Below are 18,468 nucleotides of genomic sequence, written 5' to 3'. Positions count from 1 at the left end.
TATATATATATATATATATATTAAGGAAACCACCCATAGGGGTGTTATTGTCTTCTCAGAAGATAGCTGGAATGACTGGTTTGAGACAGAAAATGTTGAGACTCTCATCGAGTTCGAACATAAGTTAAAAAATTTGACTAGGTCAGAAATCACTAGAGCTCACATTGGACCTAAGAGCTAATTGGGTTAAGATCATGAAAAGGAAGCACATGATGGACTTACCCCTATCTTAAAAATTAACCCAGAGAAGCATAGATAATAGTTTTAGACAAAAATGATACTCTCTTAAAAATTTGATTTAACCTGGATACATTAGGCTGGAGAGCACACAATGGACTCACATCGAGCCGAGGAGGTAAAAGATAATTAATGTAAAAAGCACTCGAATGACTTATATTTATCTTGAGAGCTAGTTGAAGTCATGATAAGATCACTGGTTCACCATTGCTCGACACGTGGCCAACACCATCAGTGACAATGAATCTTGATCGCCAACGCACAACCCCTTGCCATGGTTGCAGTTGGGTTGCTCTCATATTCTCAATCCGCTTTTCCACTCCCCTAGCTGAAGTCACATTGATAACTCGATAAGCCCCAATTATGTAATACTATTTCTGACCCTTCAATGTTAGAAATGTCTTGTAACCTATCGACATGGTGAAATTACTTTAACTGGGCTGGACTCCATAGTTTAACAATCTCTAATGTCCTCTATATTGACTCTTCTTTTAACTGCGTGAAGAATTATTATATAATACTAAGAGGTTAATATAACTCTATCACTACTAATTTTCTGACAAACAATAAAAATTATAAAAAAAAGAAAAAGAAAATTAATTGAATGATATTTATATAAATGAAATTTACTGTAATTCATATAAAAAAACAGAGTTAAATTGCATATCAATAAACTTTAATTAAATAAAAATCACATAAAAAACAATAAAATCAATTGAAGTTCTCTACATGGATTGCTGTATATTTTACTGAACATTTCTCATCTAGAACTTAGAACCCGGGTGTTTATAAACAAACACCCGTCCAATCTGCCTTGAAGAACTTAACCGTGCTCCAGCTCCGCCACTTCAACTGAAGTCGACTATACCTCCGCCCCGCAGACAATTCTTCGCAGCGGCCATACAAAGCCAATGCACGAACAACCGATGCCATCGGAGGCGGCGGCCGGAACCCTAAAGGCGACGGTCGGGACCAAACTGGCGACGTCGGCGATGAGATGGGCGGGAAAGGCGGATCACCTTGGTGGTATCCCCCGCGCGCTGGTCATCGCATCTGTTGGGGCCTTGGCCAAGATGTTCACCTCCTTCCTCAATTCCACCCACGTCCACAACGCCGAAACCCTTCAACGCCTCGTCCACTGCCGATCACCTGACCGACCGCTAATCACAGTCAGCAACCACATGTCTACGTCGGTGATTCTTCTGTGCCTTCTGCTTTATATTTCTCTGATATTTTCTTGCTGAGGTTAATCTTAAGAATATTTGTATGCGGTTGTGGCTGCTAAATCTTGATATTTGCTGTTATGCATGTGGTTTTCGTAGATTTTGTTTTGTTTGTTTTTTTTTTTTTTTTTTGAGCTGAAATTTGTTGATGTGATTTGTTTCTTGTTACGGTTTGAAGATTTTCACGTGGATCGTCAAGTCGGCACTTAATTATATGTGGATTGATTAGCGGAATGCAGACTCTAGGCAGATGTAGGTTTATAATTTGTTCTATTAATTTTTTCTGGATTACCTGGGATTTTTGACTGAAATTTTGTTTGAAATTCTTAGGTTGGGTAATAGTGATTTTTCTCACTTTCTGGTCAGCATTGCTTCCATATTAAGCCGGCAAATAAATTTTCTTTGTATATATCTAGTAAATCCTTGCTCAGGTAGATTTAAGGGATCAAATCGGGTAGAAACATGTATCACAATAATGCTCTCTGTTGAACATTGTTGCCTGTTACTAGCATTCCACATGCGGGGGTTGTGTGCGAGTGTGTTGGTTATGACATCTATGTGAGTTTCTCTGATTTTTTTTTTATTGTTTTGTTTTCTTGGTATTCTGAAATGTGAATTGATGAACATGGGAGGTTTATAGTGCTCTCCTTCTGTGTGCTTTAAGATTTTTTTGGTTATGACATCTATATTTTCTCTAATTTTTATGGTATGCTGAAATGCGAATTAATGAGCACGAGGGGGCAGGGTGGCTTATAGGGCTCTCTTTCCTCTGTGTGCGTTTGGGTGTGTTTGGTTATGATTTCACTGTGGCTTTCTCTGGTTTCTTTGGTATGTTGGAATAACAATTGATGAGCATTGGGGGTTTCGAGGCTCTCCTCCTTATGTGTGGAGGTCCGGTGTGTTTGGTTATGACTTATCTGTGTTCGTCTCTGATTGCTTTGGTTTTTTTTGGTATGCTTGGGATATTCAATTTAACTTTTTTGGTTTTTTTTGTTCCTCCATTTTACTGTTTATTGTGCATTACCCTCTACTTTATTTTGCAGTTGATATTGCATAGGAAATTGTAAATGTTTGGCTTGGACGGATAATCAACAACCCGAACTTTGGGTGTGTTTGGTTATTGTTTATTGATTTCTCGATTTGTGTGGAGTTTAGGATCTTATGGGGCTCTCTTTTTTCTCCTTATCTATACCATTCTTCTTATATGCTTGCTTTTAGTATGCTATTGGGGCATATAATCTTTCTTTACAATGTGAGTAGATGATTATTGGTTATGAATTTCCTGACAAAGGGTGTTGAGGTTCATGTATGTAGATGTCATGCAAATTGACACTATTTAACTTGTTATTAGAATAGATATATGATATTGGCTTGGAAGCTTTGATTTAAAATCTGAGAATATATGTGGATGTCATGCAATTTTATATATGTTATTTGAGGATTCGAAAATTGGTTTAGAATTGATTGCTTTATGCAGAGGCTTGTGATGAGTCATATGATCTTAAGATTCTTCTTGGTGTCTTTTATGATGCTATGCATTTTGATATATAGAAGTTTATTCTACATTGATGTAAGACAATCAAGATTCTCTTTTCTATAGGTCCTTTGCCTTACTCTAATGGTTTGATGATAGATTCTTTAACTCTTTATATTGACTTTAAGCCTTAAACTTCCATTTTTTTTAAATTCTTAAAACTATTTCTCACATTTCTAATTAATATTTTTTCACTAGTGAGTTGTAATGAACAAATCAAGAGAAGTCAAATTATCTGCTACATGGGATAAAGAAGTTGCGATTGTTTTTTGTATTGTCTGCCTGAATGAGGTAGAATAAGGTAATCAACCTACAACGCATTTCAGTAAAGAAGACTGACAAAATATAATACAAAATTTTTGTGAGAAAAATGGAAGAGAATATGACAGGAGTCAGTTAAAAAAAATGAAACCAACTAAAAAAAAAAAATGAAAGTTGTGGAAAAATTAAAATACGGATCAATTGAATTGGGTTAGGACCACTGAGGGAAGACTATGGTTGCTTTTGAAAAAAAGTGGAAGAAAAAATTAGAGGTGAAGCTATATTTTTTTTGATTTCTTATGTCCTATAACGTGTTTATAATTTGCATCATACTATGATTATTACTTTCCCTTCACTGAAATCTAGGTTGCTCATAATATAAAAAAAATTCAAACTTTGTGACATTGATTCTGAACTTAGGATAAACTTGACATAATGTTTGGTGGAGTCGTTGTTAGTGGTGGCTATGCACGGGCTCCGAGTCATGAAGCCCCAATTGTCTTAGATCCGCAAGAAGTATCTCAACAGAGTGGTAACTCAAATGATCCTGAGAGAGGTTCATGCCATGCCATAATTGAGCACACTATATTTAGTCATACGAAGCGTGAATATTTTGTTGAACCTATCTTGAGAAAAAAGAAAACCTGCGGAGCATTTTTCCCGAGGGATCAAGTTTGTATATCAGTTTCAACATGTTAAAAATTGTCTTCTGAGACAAGTTCATCACACAAACCTATTTCTGTTTTTGATGTTATCAGAATACTTGAGATGATCCCTAAAGTTTATGATGATATTTTACTGTACTTGTTCTCTACTAATTTTCTTGAGGGGACCAAGTAAAAGAGAGGCGTTCGTGTCGATTGCAGTTGAACAAAGAGTTTATTAGCTTAAATTTTTCCTTGAAAGCCAATAAGGCTAGAAATTTGTGATGGGTTAAGGGTTAGCAATTCGTATTGGTTTGTGATTGTTGAACTTTCGTATTTTGTCATGGTCAAACTTTTATTTATTGTTTTACATCTATTTATGTAGTGTTTATAAATTTCCTTGAATTGTTTGTTTATTTACACATTTTATTGAAATGTTTTTATCTTATATGAATTAAGAGGGCCTCCAGTTGGTGTTTATTTGAGTGGCGCTTTATGAATTTTTACTTGTGTTGCTACAGTTATATATGATCACAAGAAAGAGCGCTGCAAGAAGGCTATGATCGTTGTTGTATGCTTAATTAATGAGTACTGCAAAATTTATATTTGTAACTCTCTCAATTACATCAACTTACATTGGAGATAAATAGATTGGGGATCTGCTAGCATGAAACACATGGAGATTTCATGGTATGTTTCGTTTCTCGCAAGCAATATTTATTGATCTTTATAAGATTTGCAAACTTATGATTCTCAAAGGCTCTTCAAGCACAATGACAAGAGAAGCATTAGGGATAACACTTTATATTATAACACAATGAGTCAATAAAGGTAACATGTAGGCGCTTTCAATATTCATATGAATTAATTAGTAGATATTTCAGTATCGGTTTAGATGCTCTTGTTTGCTTGACATATGCTAATGTGAAGCCGCTAGATCCTACTTTTTAGAATAACCTCTCGAGACAATATATGATTATCATTATATGCCTTATTTCAATATAAACTCATTTTTTTAGCTATTTGAATGTGCTTGACAAAATAACTTGTGGTATAAGACTATATTGGGGCAATTAATGGAACACATGTGGATACTCGTGTTTCTAAAGATGAGAATGTGACTTACATCGTAAGGTGTGTAACGTGGGCATCCTTGCCTAAGACGTGAGACACTGGAACTGGGAGTTGCCACTCTTAAATCGTTCGGTCCAGATTTCTGAGGGGCCGATCATAACCTTCCAAGGCTGAGATTTACCACCCAATTGGAATAAGGTTCACACATAGTTATCCAAGGACTTTATTTGTATTTGTTGGTGTCTAGGGTTAGTTTTTCTATGTTTGTTTCTGGACAGTGGTCTACGTCTCTCTCTTCCCTTCTAGGTATGCATCCTATGATTCCAAGTGATGCTCTGTTTATATTTTGGTTTCCAGGTGGGAAATATAACAGGTCTACATTGAGGCAATTAATGGAACACATGTGGATGCTCGTGTTTCTAATGATGAGAAAACGACTTACATTGTAAGGCGTGTGATGCGGGCGCCTGCACCTGAGATACGAGACATTAAAACTAGGCGTCTGCACTCTTGGATCATTTGGTCCAGACTTATGAGGGGCCGATCGACCCTCCAAGGCTGAGATTTGCCACCTAATTGGAGTGGGGTTCACTCTTAGTTATCTAAGGACTTTATTTGTATTTTTTGGTGTTTAGGGTTAGTTTTGCTATGTCGGCTTCAAGACAGTGGCCGACGTCTCCCTCTTGTTTTCTAGGGCTATTTCCTATGATTCTAAGTGGTGCTCAGCTGTATCTTGGTCTCCAAGTGCTTTATCCATCATATTCCCTTTCCTATCTCTTCCTGCATTGACTATTTACACCCTTGTCGCTGCACCTTTGCTGCCGCATCTCCGAAACAACCTGCTATATTTCGTCCCCCCCAACCACCACCACAAAAAAAAAAAAAAAGCCAAACTTTTTCCTGCATTGACTATTTACACCTTGGTATGGTGTTGTGTCATTTTTTGTGCAATTTCAGATTTTCATCGTGTTATGTTGTAATTTCATATTTGGATTCAACAATAATATTATGTGTTTACCATTAATGTTTGATCAAACCCCAATATTATTTGGTATCAGAGCTAGTCTAACCTCAGTTCTATTCTAGGGGTTACTAAACTCCACCCAAAAACCCCTTGCCCCCTGGTTGATTTTTTAAATCAACCATCAAAATTTTTTCCTACTCTAAACCACCCCCTTTCTTTCACTTCTCAAACCTAAACCATAGCCGTGCCACCAAGGAAGTGCCGGAAGCCGTTCAAGAACTTGCTATGGAAGAGATGCAGTGGGAAATTTCCCGACTTTAGCAAGCTCGCTGAAATTGAGGAAATGACTCATGGAGAGATCACCATGTATTGTGATAGCAGGAGGGAGAAAAATTTGAATCTATTCTGTAAGGATGATTCCAGTGAAGAGGAGGATAGACCATGACACTTTGAGATTCAGTATTAGAGAAGGCCAAGGGATGGAGTGACTTGTGGAGGATAGAGAGACTTGAGAGTGAAGGTAACTTATCATATTTCGAGGGTCAAATGAATCCATATGAGTTCATTGAGTGGTTGGAGACTATTGAGAGGATTTTTTAGTACAAGGAGGTGCTGACTGATAGGAGAGTGAAGCTTGCTGCCATAAAGTTGGCAAAGTGTGCCTCTTTCTGGTGGGAGAACTTGAAGAGAGTAAGATGGAAAGAAGGTAGGAATAAAATTAACTCTTGAGAGAAGTTGAAGAATGAGATGCAAATAAAATATCTACCCCCGCACTTCCGCGAGGACATGTTCTTGAAGCGTCACCACCTACAGTAGAGAATTGTCAGTGGAAAAGTTCACAACAAAAATTTAGCAGCTCATGCTGAAATGCGAGCTGACAGAGTCAGAGGAGCACTTTATAGCCAGATAGTTGGGAGGCATGAAGCCAACTATCAATAATTGTGTCTGGCAACAATTGTATTGGTCGTTGGGTGATGTTCAGACCTTAGCGCTGAAGATGGAGAAACAAATTAGGACCATATCTTCAGTGAGATAGTTACATGTGTTAGGAGGAGCTAGTAGCACACCCGAGGAAGATGTGAAAACTATCCAGAAAGATCATAGAGTTGATTAGAGTGGGAAAAAGCTCGAGAGGAGTAGCACACCCAACATAGTGCCCACAAGGAACTGTTTTAGATGTCATGGGTTGGATACTTGCTTTTAGTTGCCTTATGCCAGAGTTGTTTTTTTCACTGAGCAGGGTGTAGTAGAAGTGAACAGTGGTATTGGAGACAAAAGATATTGAGAATGTGCAGGAACACCACCTTCTAGCTGATGAGAGTGAGATGCTTATGGTTCGACGGGTCTTTCAGATTGAGATTACGACACAACAGTAATGGATTTGTCATATCTTTTACATCGTTGCACTGTAAAGGAAAAGTATGCAACCTTATTATCGATGGAGGTAGTAATAAGAATGTGATGCTACATAGATGATGGATAAGTTGAGTCTCACTATTTCGAGAAATTTCCAGTCATATTCTCTGGCTTAGTTGGAGAAAAATATTATTGTTAGCATTGATAGAAGATGCCTTGTGGACTGTTCGATTGGGGATCAGCTGTAGGATCAAATGTGATGTGATATTGTTCATGGATGCTTGTTACATTATGTTGTGGAGATCATGACAACTTGATCGCAAAATTCAACATGATGGGTTCAAGAACGTTTACTCATTCATGAATGATGAAAAGGGCATAGGTCTTCTGCCTTCTGTGAAGTCCAAGGTTAAAGGTGCTATTGTGAGCTGAGAGGTTCCGGTGGAATAAATTTTGGTGATATTAGAGGGTAGTGAGATAGAAGAGTCGAGATCAGACGCTGGACAACCACTACAAAGAGAGTTTTAGGATATCATGATCGACAACTTATCCCCTAAGTTGCCACTATTAGAATAGGTTTAGTCTGTCTTCACTTGAGAGAGCGATGAGCCAACCTTTGGCTACCTTTGGAGGACTCTGTAGAGCACACTTGACAAAAATTCTAGTTCCGTTCAACAAAGTACTCACAGATGGTTGGATAAATAAAGATGGTTATGCGCAATTCGGGAACCCTTCTCGGGTGTTTTGTGAGTGTGTATCCGACAATGAAATCCAAGTTCTTTTAGAGGTGCAATCGAAGACCTCCATCCTTTCTAGATTACAACATGTTCTCTACCATTAATATGGTTGACTGGACTCCATACTATGATGAGACAAATGCTTCAATGGATGAGGTCGAAGACTCCCGGGATTTGAGATAATGGAACCGAGCATTCACATACTTGGGTCATTTAGTCTAGACTTTTGAGGGCTGACCGACTCTCCACGACTACGTTTTGCCGCCCATTTGGAGTAGGGTTCGCTCCTAGTTATTTCGAGACTAATATTTTTTTTTTGTTTCTTATTGGTTTGTTTTTGTCGTGTTTGTTTCTGGATAGCCTTCGACGTCTCCCTTTTCCCTTCTAGGGTTGTATCCTGAGATCTTAAGTGGTGCTTCGGTTCCCATCCCGCATCGACTCCCACCACTCTCGTCGTTGCACCTTTTGGTGAATCACCCTTCGAAAATAGTAACTTACTATATTTCCATTCCACTCGTGTTGCCGCCCCTTGGAAATAACAAATTGCTGTTGTTTTCTTCCCGTCACTTGCTGCAGCCTCTTGAAACAACCACCCACTGTTTGCTGCCCCACCTCCTTGCTGCCTTAACCGGATCCACCCATACCTAGCTATTTCTGCTTGCCAACCTCCTTTTTTCACCACCCCACCACCTTCCAAACCCCTAGCCGTACACCACTTCCACCCTAAATCTACCCAAGCATAATTTTCTATGTCGTTTTCTTTATTTCAATTTTAGAGTTCCATCGTGTTTTGTATTAATTTCATATTTGTATTCAACAATAATATTTGTTTATTATTGTTAATTAGTTAAATGCTAGTATCGGTGTGGTTCACCGACGTAAAATGTTATAGTGGTTTGTGACTTTAATATGTGTTTCACGTTTGTCATGATTGGATGAGAATAAAGTACATATGATAGCCATATATTCAAAGTTGCAACATGCTCCTAACTTTAATTTTGCTATGCCACTTTTGGATACTTTTTAATTGTACATGAAGTAGCTATCTCTTTAGAAATACAATTTAAGTGTAAATATTTTGCGTGATTCAACAGAAGTACTATCTTGTGGATGCTATGCAACTGAGTCTCTCAAGTCCATTTCCTGAAACAAAATATTACATCTCAAATTTTGAAAGAAATAGTGAAGTGGTTCGTGGTAGAACAAAATATTTAACAAACAACATTTCTATTATATGATTTTATTGGGAGAAATTTTGGTCTTTGGAAGAAAAAATGGATTATTTTAAGCGACATGCCTATTTATACATAAGTCAAAATAGTGGCAACGATAATGACATTATATAATTATGCACGACGACATTCTTCAAATTATAACATTGATATTAATTGTTTAGATATATCAAACATATGTTCAAAATTAAACTTATGAATACAGGGTTCGTCAGTTAAAAATGGATATCAAAGAAGTTGAGGATTGCCCGACTTAGAAAGGTGAATGTGTTGATATTGTAGTTCAACTAAGAGAATAGATTATAATTGCTTTAGTTGAGGAGTGAAGCATCTATTGCTTGTTATTTCTGTTGTGTGGCTTAAAATATTTTATTTTGTTTGGGAAACTTTTTCTTATGTTTTTATGTGATTCATCAGTGGTTCATGACTTGTGTAATTTATTGTAATCCAACAAAATATTAAACAAGATGCAGTGTTGTTGCGTTATGATTTTGCTTTAATGTTCTTTTTTTTCTTCTGATAATGATTGATCATGCATTTTTTTATTGGCTTCGAACCCTTAATTTTATTATTTACTTGTATCACACATATTGATGTGGGAGAGCCCCTGCTTTGGATGCAGGACGCGAGCCGCGACTCACACGATCGTGGGAAACGGGCTGAAAGTCCCGTTTTTCTTCTTTTTATGCTTTATTTCCTATCATCCTATACTTCTTTTTAGTATTTTTTCATATACGTGTTGTAGTGGGGTTTGATGGTCAGTTTCGGCGTGAGTTTGTTTAGGATAGCTGTTGACATCCGTTTTCTCTCTTCTAGGGTTGTATTTGAGTGTTTGGGTGGTGCTCCGACTGTATCTCTTCTAAGGTGGTGATCATCTTTCCTATTCCCTTCCACATCCTCCCCACGTAACTCCCGATCACCGTACCTTGCTGCAGCTGCCCGCAACAGCAGCTTTTGTTGTTGTTTCCTACAATTCCTTTCTTTCCAATCACCTCTCTCACTTCCCAGCCTTGCTGCTGCCCCACACAACCGCCCTCCACCCTTTCCCAACCTTCATGCATGGCTTCTTGCCTACTTCCTTTGCCCCCGTCACTCGGAATCACAGACAATCACTATTTTCCTGCAGTATTTTGCCTTCCCTGCCACCTTGTTACTCCTGGATTTGCTGCCACCCCCAGAAAGTGATTCCACTGATGTCCTCCATTATTCCAGCATCCTGGGAGAGCTTATTCTTGCTGGTTCCTGCCGGTTACAACAATTCCCTGTGTTGCTGTCAATCAGGAAGGACGGAAATCAGACAACTAAATTAGAAGTTCTCTATAATTAGAAGCTTCCTTATTTCCAATATTTTTATTTTGATTTATTTACCTTTTAGCTGAATATTTAGATTAGGAATATGTATTATTAAGTTAGCTAAAATAAATTATGCACTTTATTTTGTACCTAAAATAGATTGTAAGATTGTTATTTAATGGAATGAAAGCAAAGAGAAAATACAATCGAGCCTATTCAGGATTCAACCTATTTTTCTCAGAACTTTGACATGGTATCAGAGCCAAATTTTGTCCTTACTACCGATAATCGTTGAAGGAGCCTCAAAACTCCCTTCCCGCAGACCTTTTTGCGGGAATAGAGGAACTACTCCGCCTTCGATTCATCTTCTACCGGGCTGCGTTGTCCTCCTTCTACGTCCCCTCCCTCTCGTTCCTGGGCTCGCCAATAGGGTTAGGGTTACGACTCTGCTCACCCTACCGTAGAATTTCAACTCAATCGTCCATGGCGCCACCATCCTCGGCGCAATCACCTCAATCATCGACGTTCTTCGTCCTCTGTTTGCTTCATTCGGCGGTAGCGGCGATGTGCGGAGCACTGATGATGTTCTACCTGAACGAAATCTCTGTGTTTGGTCATGTGCTGGAGACTGCAGGGCTCGACGTGCCTCGATCAACTCCTGATCCATATCTCAGACTCCTTCGCTGGATTGCTATTGTTCACCATAAGATTCCTTCTCTTCATGGTTTCCTTCGTCAACGACTGCGACTTTTAGACTTTCTTCGCTAGAAACATTGAGCCTATTCGGAATTCGGCTTATTACGCCTCGCTCTACAAACGGCAAAAGCCATCCTCGCGCTTCACTGTTCTAATCCGCCGATTACCCACCGCGATGTGAAGTCGGCGAACGTGCTTCCAGACGAATGGTTTAATGCACGTTTCGACGATTTTGGTCTTGCTCTCAAAAATATGAGAACGAAGCCGACAATTCAATTCCTCTGTCCGCTCCACACCACCTGCAGGGACTCTAGGGTATCATCTTGTGGAATACAAGGATTCTTGCGTTGAAAAAGGGCTTTTATGTTTGTATTATTATTCGTCTAATTCAGATCTTCTTTACCAGGCATCGCTGCTTCTGTGACATCTTTGACTGCTTCTTACGCTTCGTTTCGTCTGCTTCGGCTTCGGCTTTGACATTCATTCCTAGATCGATGGCTTCAGCTTCGACAAGCCATAGATCTCTTAGGTTTTGGCAAAACTTTGGCTTCGACACTTTAGGGCTTCGGCAATCTCAGGCTTCGGTCTCTCGGGCTTCGACACTTTTGGACTTCGACACTCTTGGGCTTCGGCATTTTCAGGCTTCGACACTCTCAGACTTCAACATTCTTAGGCTTCGGGAAAATTTTGGCTTCGGCATTTTGAGGCTTCGAAACTCATGGCTTGGTGGATTTTTTTGTCCCGACAGTATTATCAGTTTCTTGTTAGCAAATCGATGCTTCCTGATCAGTCAACATCAATTTGAGGGGGATGTCAACCAGGAAGGACGAAAATCAGACAACTAAATTAGGAGTTTTCTATAATTAGAAGCTTCATTATTTCCAATATCTTTATTCTGATTTATTTTCCTTTTAGCTGAATATTTAGATTAGGAATATGCATTATTAAGTTACCTAAAATAGATTATGCACTTTATTTTGTATCTAAAATAGATTGTAAGATTGTTATTTAATAGAATAAAAGCAAAGAGAAAAGACAATCAAGCCTATTCAGGATTCAACCTATTTTTCTCTGAACTTTGACAAGACATCAAGCCAACACTGTCTTCCCACTGTTTTCCCACGGCCCTGCACCTTGCCGACCTTGTTGCCGCCTTTCCAAGCCCCTAATGGTCACCAATTACCACCACCACTTGAGATCCACCTTTAGTATTTGTGTCATGTCTTTTGCTATTTTAGATTTTCTGGTGCATGTTGTATTTTCCCTTTCCAATGTATTAGTTGTAAGCGTTTCTTTGCTTTTAGTAATAATATTTACTTTTTTATTGTGATTTGGGTTAACTCCGGTATCACATATTCTCCAAAATTTTAATTCTTAATTCTATATTTGTAACATCTAGATATACATATTTTAAGCATTAAACTTTACATTATCTGGAAATATGAGTTCAAAAACTGCTAATGTCTCTATAATTTTATACTGCTACTGCGGTATACAATGCTATGTATTTACTTTAAGACGAGAAGCTACCTATGAGTGAATATTTTATAGATGTCACAGAAATAGGATACTTGATGATTGCTACTCTTTTAGATGGGCTCATGATAGCGAGCAATCCACTTCAGATAATGATCCTGTATGGAGGGAAGCTTTAGAAGGAAAAATTTCCAGAAGACTTGATTGTTTGAACTTAAAAAGTAATGTTATAATGACATTACTTGTTATTGTAATTTTTATTATCTTTTCATTCTGTGTTATGTAATGTGTTATTCTTGATGTAGTATAATAATGAACTTATGATTTTTTTTTTGAACTACTAAAGTTTTTTCATATTTTGTTTGAATTATTTATAAAATAGCGGACTTATAGCTAACACATGTACATAAGGGCATTACAATCCTTTTTTCTCATAAACAACTGCATCACAACGCTGCAATAGATTATCCAACAACCACACTGCTTCACCATCAGTTGTTTTCTAATAATAGTTTATCCTAAAAAAAAGCTTCATAGCTGCTTTTTGAAGTCGCTGCAGCTGCCCCAACACACCCTTAATAGGCTTTAGCTTGGCTTAACCGTTTGCTCCCGCAAGAGAAGGTTTCAAAGACTTGGTGGCATAGTGGTTTGGGTAATGATAATTTATCTTACTTTTTGGTCATCATTGCTTGCTTATTGAGCTGGCTACTACTGTGTGCACATAAAAATTGACCTCTAATTTTTCTTCATCTATATCTATATATAGTATTGTAGATTATTAGACAGTTATATTTAAGAGATTTGCATCATGTAAAAATGCATAATCTCAATACAATTTTTTCGTTGGGTCCTGTTGCCTGCTAGTAGCCTTTGCAATGAGTATGATGCTATTTAAAATTTTTTGTTAAGAAATCTGAGCCAATCAATACACAATCAATCAGTAAATAAAATGGAAAAAAAATACTATAGCATGTCTCGAGGTTTGCTTCATTATAGAAGTTTTGGATGCTCAAGCTAGTAATTGGGACTTAATGTGGACAAACCAAGTGGTGGGTTTTTGGGAAGCCACACTCTGCCTCGATATGAGATCTATCTTGAGAATTTCTAAATTGGTAATTGACCCCTTTTAATCTGTTACTCTGGGAAACTAGAGGGCTAATTTTATCCTGTTCAGTCCTGATTGGGTACACTTTAGTAATTAAGTTGATTGACAGAGATATCTATTTTGTTATAATGCTTGCACCACACAACAAGGCATAATAATTTGAAACTGATGAGGAGTACCATGTCACTTCTAATGAGTACACTGTCACGATAAATGATCAATATGAATCTCATTTAAATTAGTGAGTAGAAGGGTTTCTATACCATCCTTAGAATTTTGAATTCATCATTTTATAATCAATTTAGGTTTTATGATGATGAAGGCTATGAGCCCCTTTAAACTATGCCCTGAATGATTTATACTAGATTGGTTTGGGGTAATGTAGCCAAACCAAGCTATGTTTTAAATCGATTCACCAACTTGGGCTCCTTAGCCAACATTTGGAGGGTGGCATGACGGGTAGGGGAGGTATGATAACTCCCCACGATAAGGTGTTTAGTAGTATGACTTTCCTTGCACTTTTGCTTATGGGGTTAGCTAATAATGATTGCCAAGTCCTTCCATCTAGTAGCCTCTTCATCTTCATTTGCACCTATGGTACCATGCAAAATGAGGGAGGCATTGGTAGAACATCTCACTCCTTATCGTTGGAATGAAGATTATTTCTCTGGTTGAGATAAACTTCTAAGAAGCCAATGAACATGATGGCTATTGATAAGGTCATTTTTATTAAATAATTTGAGCTCTTCAATGAAAAAACTATTGTAGTTATCTCCTTCTAAATCAATTGTAGTGCACATTCTATGGTTAGCCTCTTGTCTACAGCTAGAATGAGAGTGTGACATAGGCCTCTAACTGGGAAGCGTTGTAGTGTTGGATGAAATCATATTGTCTCCATCTTCATCTTCATCTTCAACCTCAATATTCTATGACCATGTATCCAAACTTGCCTGGGCTGGGATTCATGTGGATCAAGCTTACTATGCTACTACCTGAACTGCTAACTATTAGCTCCATGTGCTTGCCGAGTCATGTGTTCTATCAAACCTTATTGGGGTTGCATGGCTTTATGAAGATAGAAGAGAATAAATTGTCCGCGAATTATTACTTTCTTTTATTTAGCAGATTCTATAATCTGATGTTGCTCTAATGGAAGAATCTTTTAGAAATTACGAAATATGTTCAGCTTGGTTTGATTTTTTTATAGTTCAAATTAATGTTATAGGAAGATGATGAGACTCAATATGGACCGGCTTGTTTTTTGCTCATTGTTTTGGTTAAAGAATGTCATATAATGTAACCTTATTATGATTTTTGTTGTACATTCATTTTTATGAATTGCAAGCAAGAATTATTATCTTCCTGATGTGAAGTTATTTTATTTTCTTCAACATTTATTTGCTGGTTCTTGGATCACCTTCTTTTGTGATTATTCAGTGGCCTTTCTCTGTTTTTAATTGATTACTTTTTTTATCCGGTGTAATTTCTTGCTGTTAAGTTCCTAAAGGATGAAGCCTTTGGTGTGGGAGAACTTTTGATTTTTGCGAGTGGACTTTTCGTGTGATATACATGACTAATTTTTTGTGACTTGGCTCTACCAGTATTCAATAATATTGCAAGACTTAACAACATCTGTGCTATAGAGATTTCCAATGTAGTTTTTAGCATTACTTATGGCTGGCCATATGTAACTTCTTCTCTTCTTTCCATGTCTTTTCTCGGCTATAGAGATATGTGTTTTGAAGTTATTTTAATTTCTGAGTAGGGCTTCTGACTGGGATATTGTAACTTTATATAGGGGTTTTGGACGCGTGCCAAAACTATCAAGTTGTATAAAGTTTTATTTGGGTATGTTATTTATTTTGCTTCTGCTAGTCAACTCCTTGACCGAGTAAGATTTTAAGATTTTCTAAGAGGTTGTCTTATACAAACGAGAGACTTGATTTTGGATTATTTTTTTACTTATAATTTTTCGCAAATTATTGTTATTGGATTGAATGTGTGACTAGTTTTATTTAAGTTTGATACAATTTTGGTTTTCTTCAGTTTTGGGTTTTAAGATTCAAAATCTCCAAGCATTGTTTTATGTAGAAAGCTAATAATTATTATATGATTTTTTTTGTTTTTTTGTTTTGAAGTTGATGAATAATTATTAGAATTAAGAATTTATCATATGTAAGTTCTGTATGTGCAATACACGATTTCATGCAATGCATTGTAGATACGCAATGAAATTTATAGACCCCAAGCCACCCGTTATCATATCGGTCGTCTTCACAATGTTATTGGTCAGTTAATTTCTAAATGGAAACAACTAGAAAGGTTTTAACTAAGCTTTTCTAAATAAAACAGGTTGGATGATCCTCTAATGTGGGGATTCAAGGGCTTTCCTACAATGAATGCAAAGCTAGCTAGGTGGGTGCTAGCAGCTGAGGATATATGTTTTAAAAATGCAATTTATTCTTACTTATTTCGACTAGGTAAGACATTTTCTCTGCACATTTTGAGTTTCTTGCATTTCCATGTAGATGCTATGGAAGATAATAACTCTCTTTCATTTACTATGTAGAAGATTCCGCATCTTTTCTGAGCCGATGAATTTAAGTAATGTGTTGCCAAGTTCTTTGTGTCCAAGATGAAGGCTGACATATGTACTGTGAATTCTCCACTATATAAACAGGAGTGATATTGTTGACATAGAATTAACGACGTAAATATAACTCTTTCAATATATTTTTGAACAAATTGAATTGAGAGCTCATTTATTGGATGTATAACACTATGTCAATCTTTTGCGTATTTGAATTTTAATGTTTGAAATATTACCTCAATCGAAGAGGCTTTATGGAATGTTGAACTTACTGTATAGCGCAGCACCTTTTTTTTAGGCATTTTTTTCTTATAAATAGTGGTATGGCATTTTAGTTTAGAAAAATTCTGCATGTTTCATTCCATTGAGGATCATATTTCTTGCAGATAAGAACTTTGAAGTAGTTAATGATTGTTGAATGACCAGTTGTGTCTGCAGAACTTGAAATATTTTCTGTAAAATTTTAGTTTATAGTTTGACAGGAAGGTATGACTGTCAGCTGTACCAATCAACTGGTAAGATTTTTTTATGTAAAACGAAGACTACCTTCTTTCATCATCTATACAACAACAACAACAACAACAATAAAGCCTTAATCCCACTACGTGGGGTAGGCTACATTAATCCTTTTTCTCAATTGCGTCCCATTTAGTATCATATTTTCATTTAGTTTTAATAAATTAAGATCATTTTTTATACAATAAGCCCAAGTCTTCCTAGGCCTACTTCTTCCTTTCTTAACATAAGTCGAATCTGAAACATCTACTCCCCTATTCGGATCATTAGATGGTCGACGCTTAATGTGACCAAACCATCTAAGACGACTTTCTATAATTTTGTTCGTCACAGGAGCTACACCAACCCTATATTCATTTCGCATTTTATCTCTTAAGTGTAAAGCCACTCATCCACCTAATCATTCCACCTAATCATTCTCATTCATTTCGGCAACACTTAACTGAGTATTATGCTTCTCTTTTAAAGGCCAATACTCAGCGCCATAATGCATTGCAGTTCTCACCACCGTCTTATAAAATTTTTCTTTCAGTCTAAGCGGTACTTTTCTATCACACAAAAGGCCCGAAGCATTCCTCCACTGCAACCAACCAACTTGAATTGTACTATTGAAATCCTCATCTATATCACCATCGCTTTGAACAACAGGCTCGAGATATCTAAATCGTTCACACCTTTTACTAATTTGATGACCCAAAGTTACACTTCTCTCATTAGAGCTACTACTACTAAAATTACATTCCATGTATTCAATTTTAGTTATACTCAAATGGAGGCCTTTAGACTCCAATGTAGACCTCCATAATTCAAGTTTTTCCTGGGCTTTTTCTCTCTTCTTATCTACGAGAAGGATATCATCAGTAACAAGCATACACCAAGGTACATCCTCCTGTAAATGTCCAGTATAACCATCCATAACTAAAGCAAAAAGATATGGGCTTAAAGTCGATCCCTAATATAATCTGATCTTGGAAAGTATAGTTGTGTAAAATTTATAAAGTTGATTCTGTTTTGCAACGACATGCCAAAAACTTGATGTGGTATTTTATTTTAAACACTTAAAGTTGGGATTCTACGCAAGTATACGTATCGTTAACAAGTAATATAAGACTTTTTCTTAATCCCAAATATCGGTCCCACGGGGAAGGTTTAAATTTGAAATGATAAATTAACTAGGAAATTTACAGAAATCAAACGAAATTACTGTCACTAATTCTGAAAGTTTAAGATATTATCAAAGCTAAATTATTTACTACTAATAGAATTTAAAAATAGATTCTTAAATTAATAACTACTAAACTATGTTTATGTGATGAAATTTTCTAATATGAAAAAGCATCTTCCCCACTACAATGAGTTTTTGGTGAAATGGGATGAGATAAATGGTTTTAATATGTATTGTGCCAAATAAGAGCAATTTTAATTCTCTACACTGATTCAGTGTTATAGAAAATCATTGGTTAATCATAGGTTTAGTCTATAAATTCATGGCTAGGATAGGAGGAAACTGGCTCCCCCACTAGTGATCCT

The 18,468-nt window shown here is 36.9% G+C and overlaps 1 protein-coding gene across 3 annotated transcripts in view; it reads left to right on the top strand.

Annotated features, from left to right (window-relative positions):
* The first annotated feature begins 1,049 nt into the window (after positions 1 to 1,049).
* LOC110024049 (N-acylphosphatidylethanolamine synthase) overlaps positions 1,050 to 18,468 on the top strand; it is a 22,837-nt gene continuing 5,418 nt past the window's right edge. For all 3 annotated transcript variants that reach the window (XM_020723778.1, XM_020723777.1, XM_020723779.1), the window contains exons 1-2: positions 1,050 to 1,426; positions 16,185 to 16,312. In XM_020723778.1, the coding sequence (XP_020579437.1) occupies positions 1,149 to 1,426; positions 16,185 to 16,312 (406 nt within the window). In that variant the 5' untranslated portion in view covers positions 1,050 to 1,148. The remainder of the gene's footprint in view (positions 1,427 to 16,184; positions 16,313 to 18,468) is intronic.

This window comes from Phalaenopsis equestris, unplaced genomic scaffold (genome assembly GCF_001263595.1).
Source record: "Phalaenopsis equestris unplaced genomic scaffold, ASM126359v1 Scaffold000240, whole genome shotgun sequence".
NCBI lineage: Eukaryota > Viridiplantae > Streptophyta > Magnoliopsida > Asparagales > Orchidaceae > Phalaenopsis > Phalaenopsis equestris.
The sequence above is the reverse complement of the archived record's forward strand: the minus strand, read 5'-3'. Positions and strand labels throughout refer to the sequence as shown.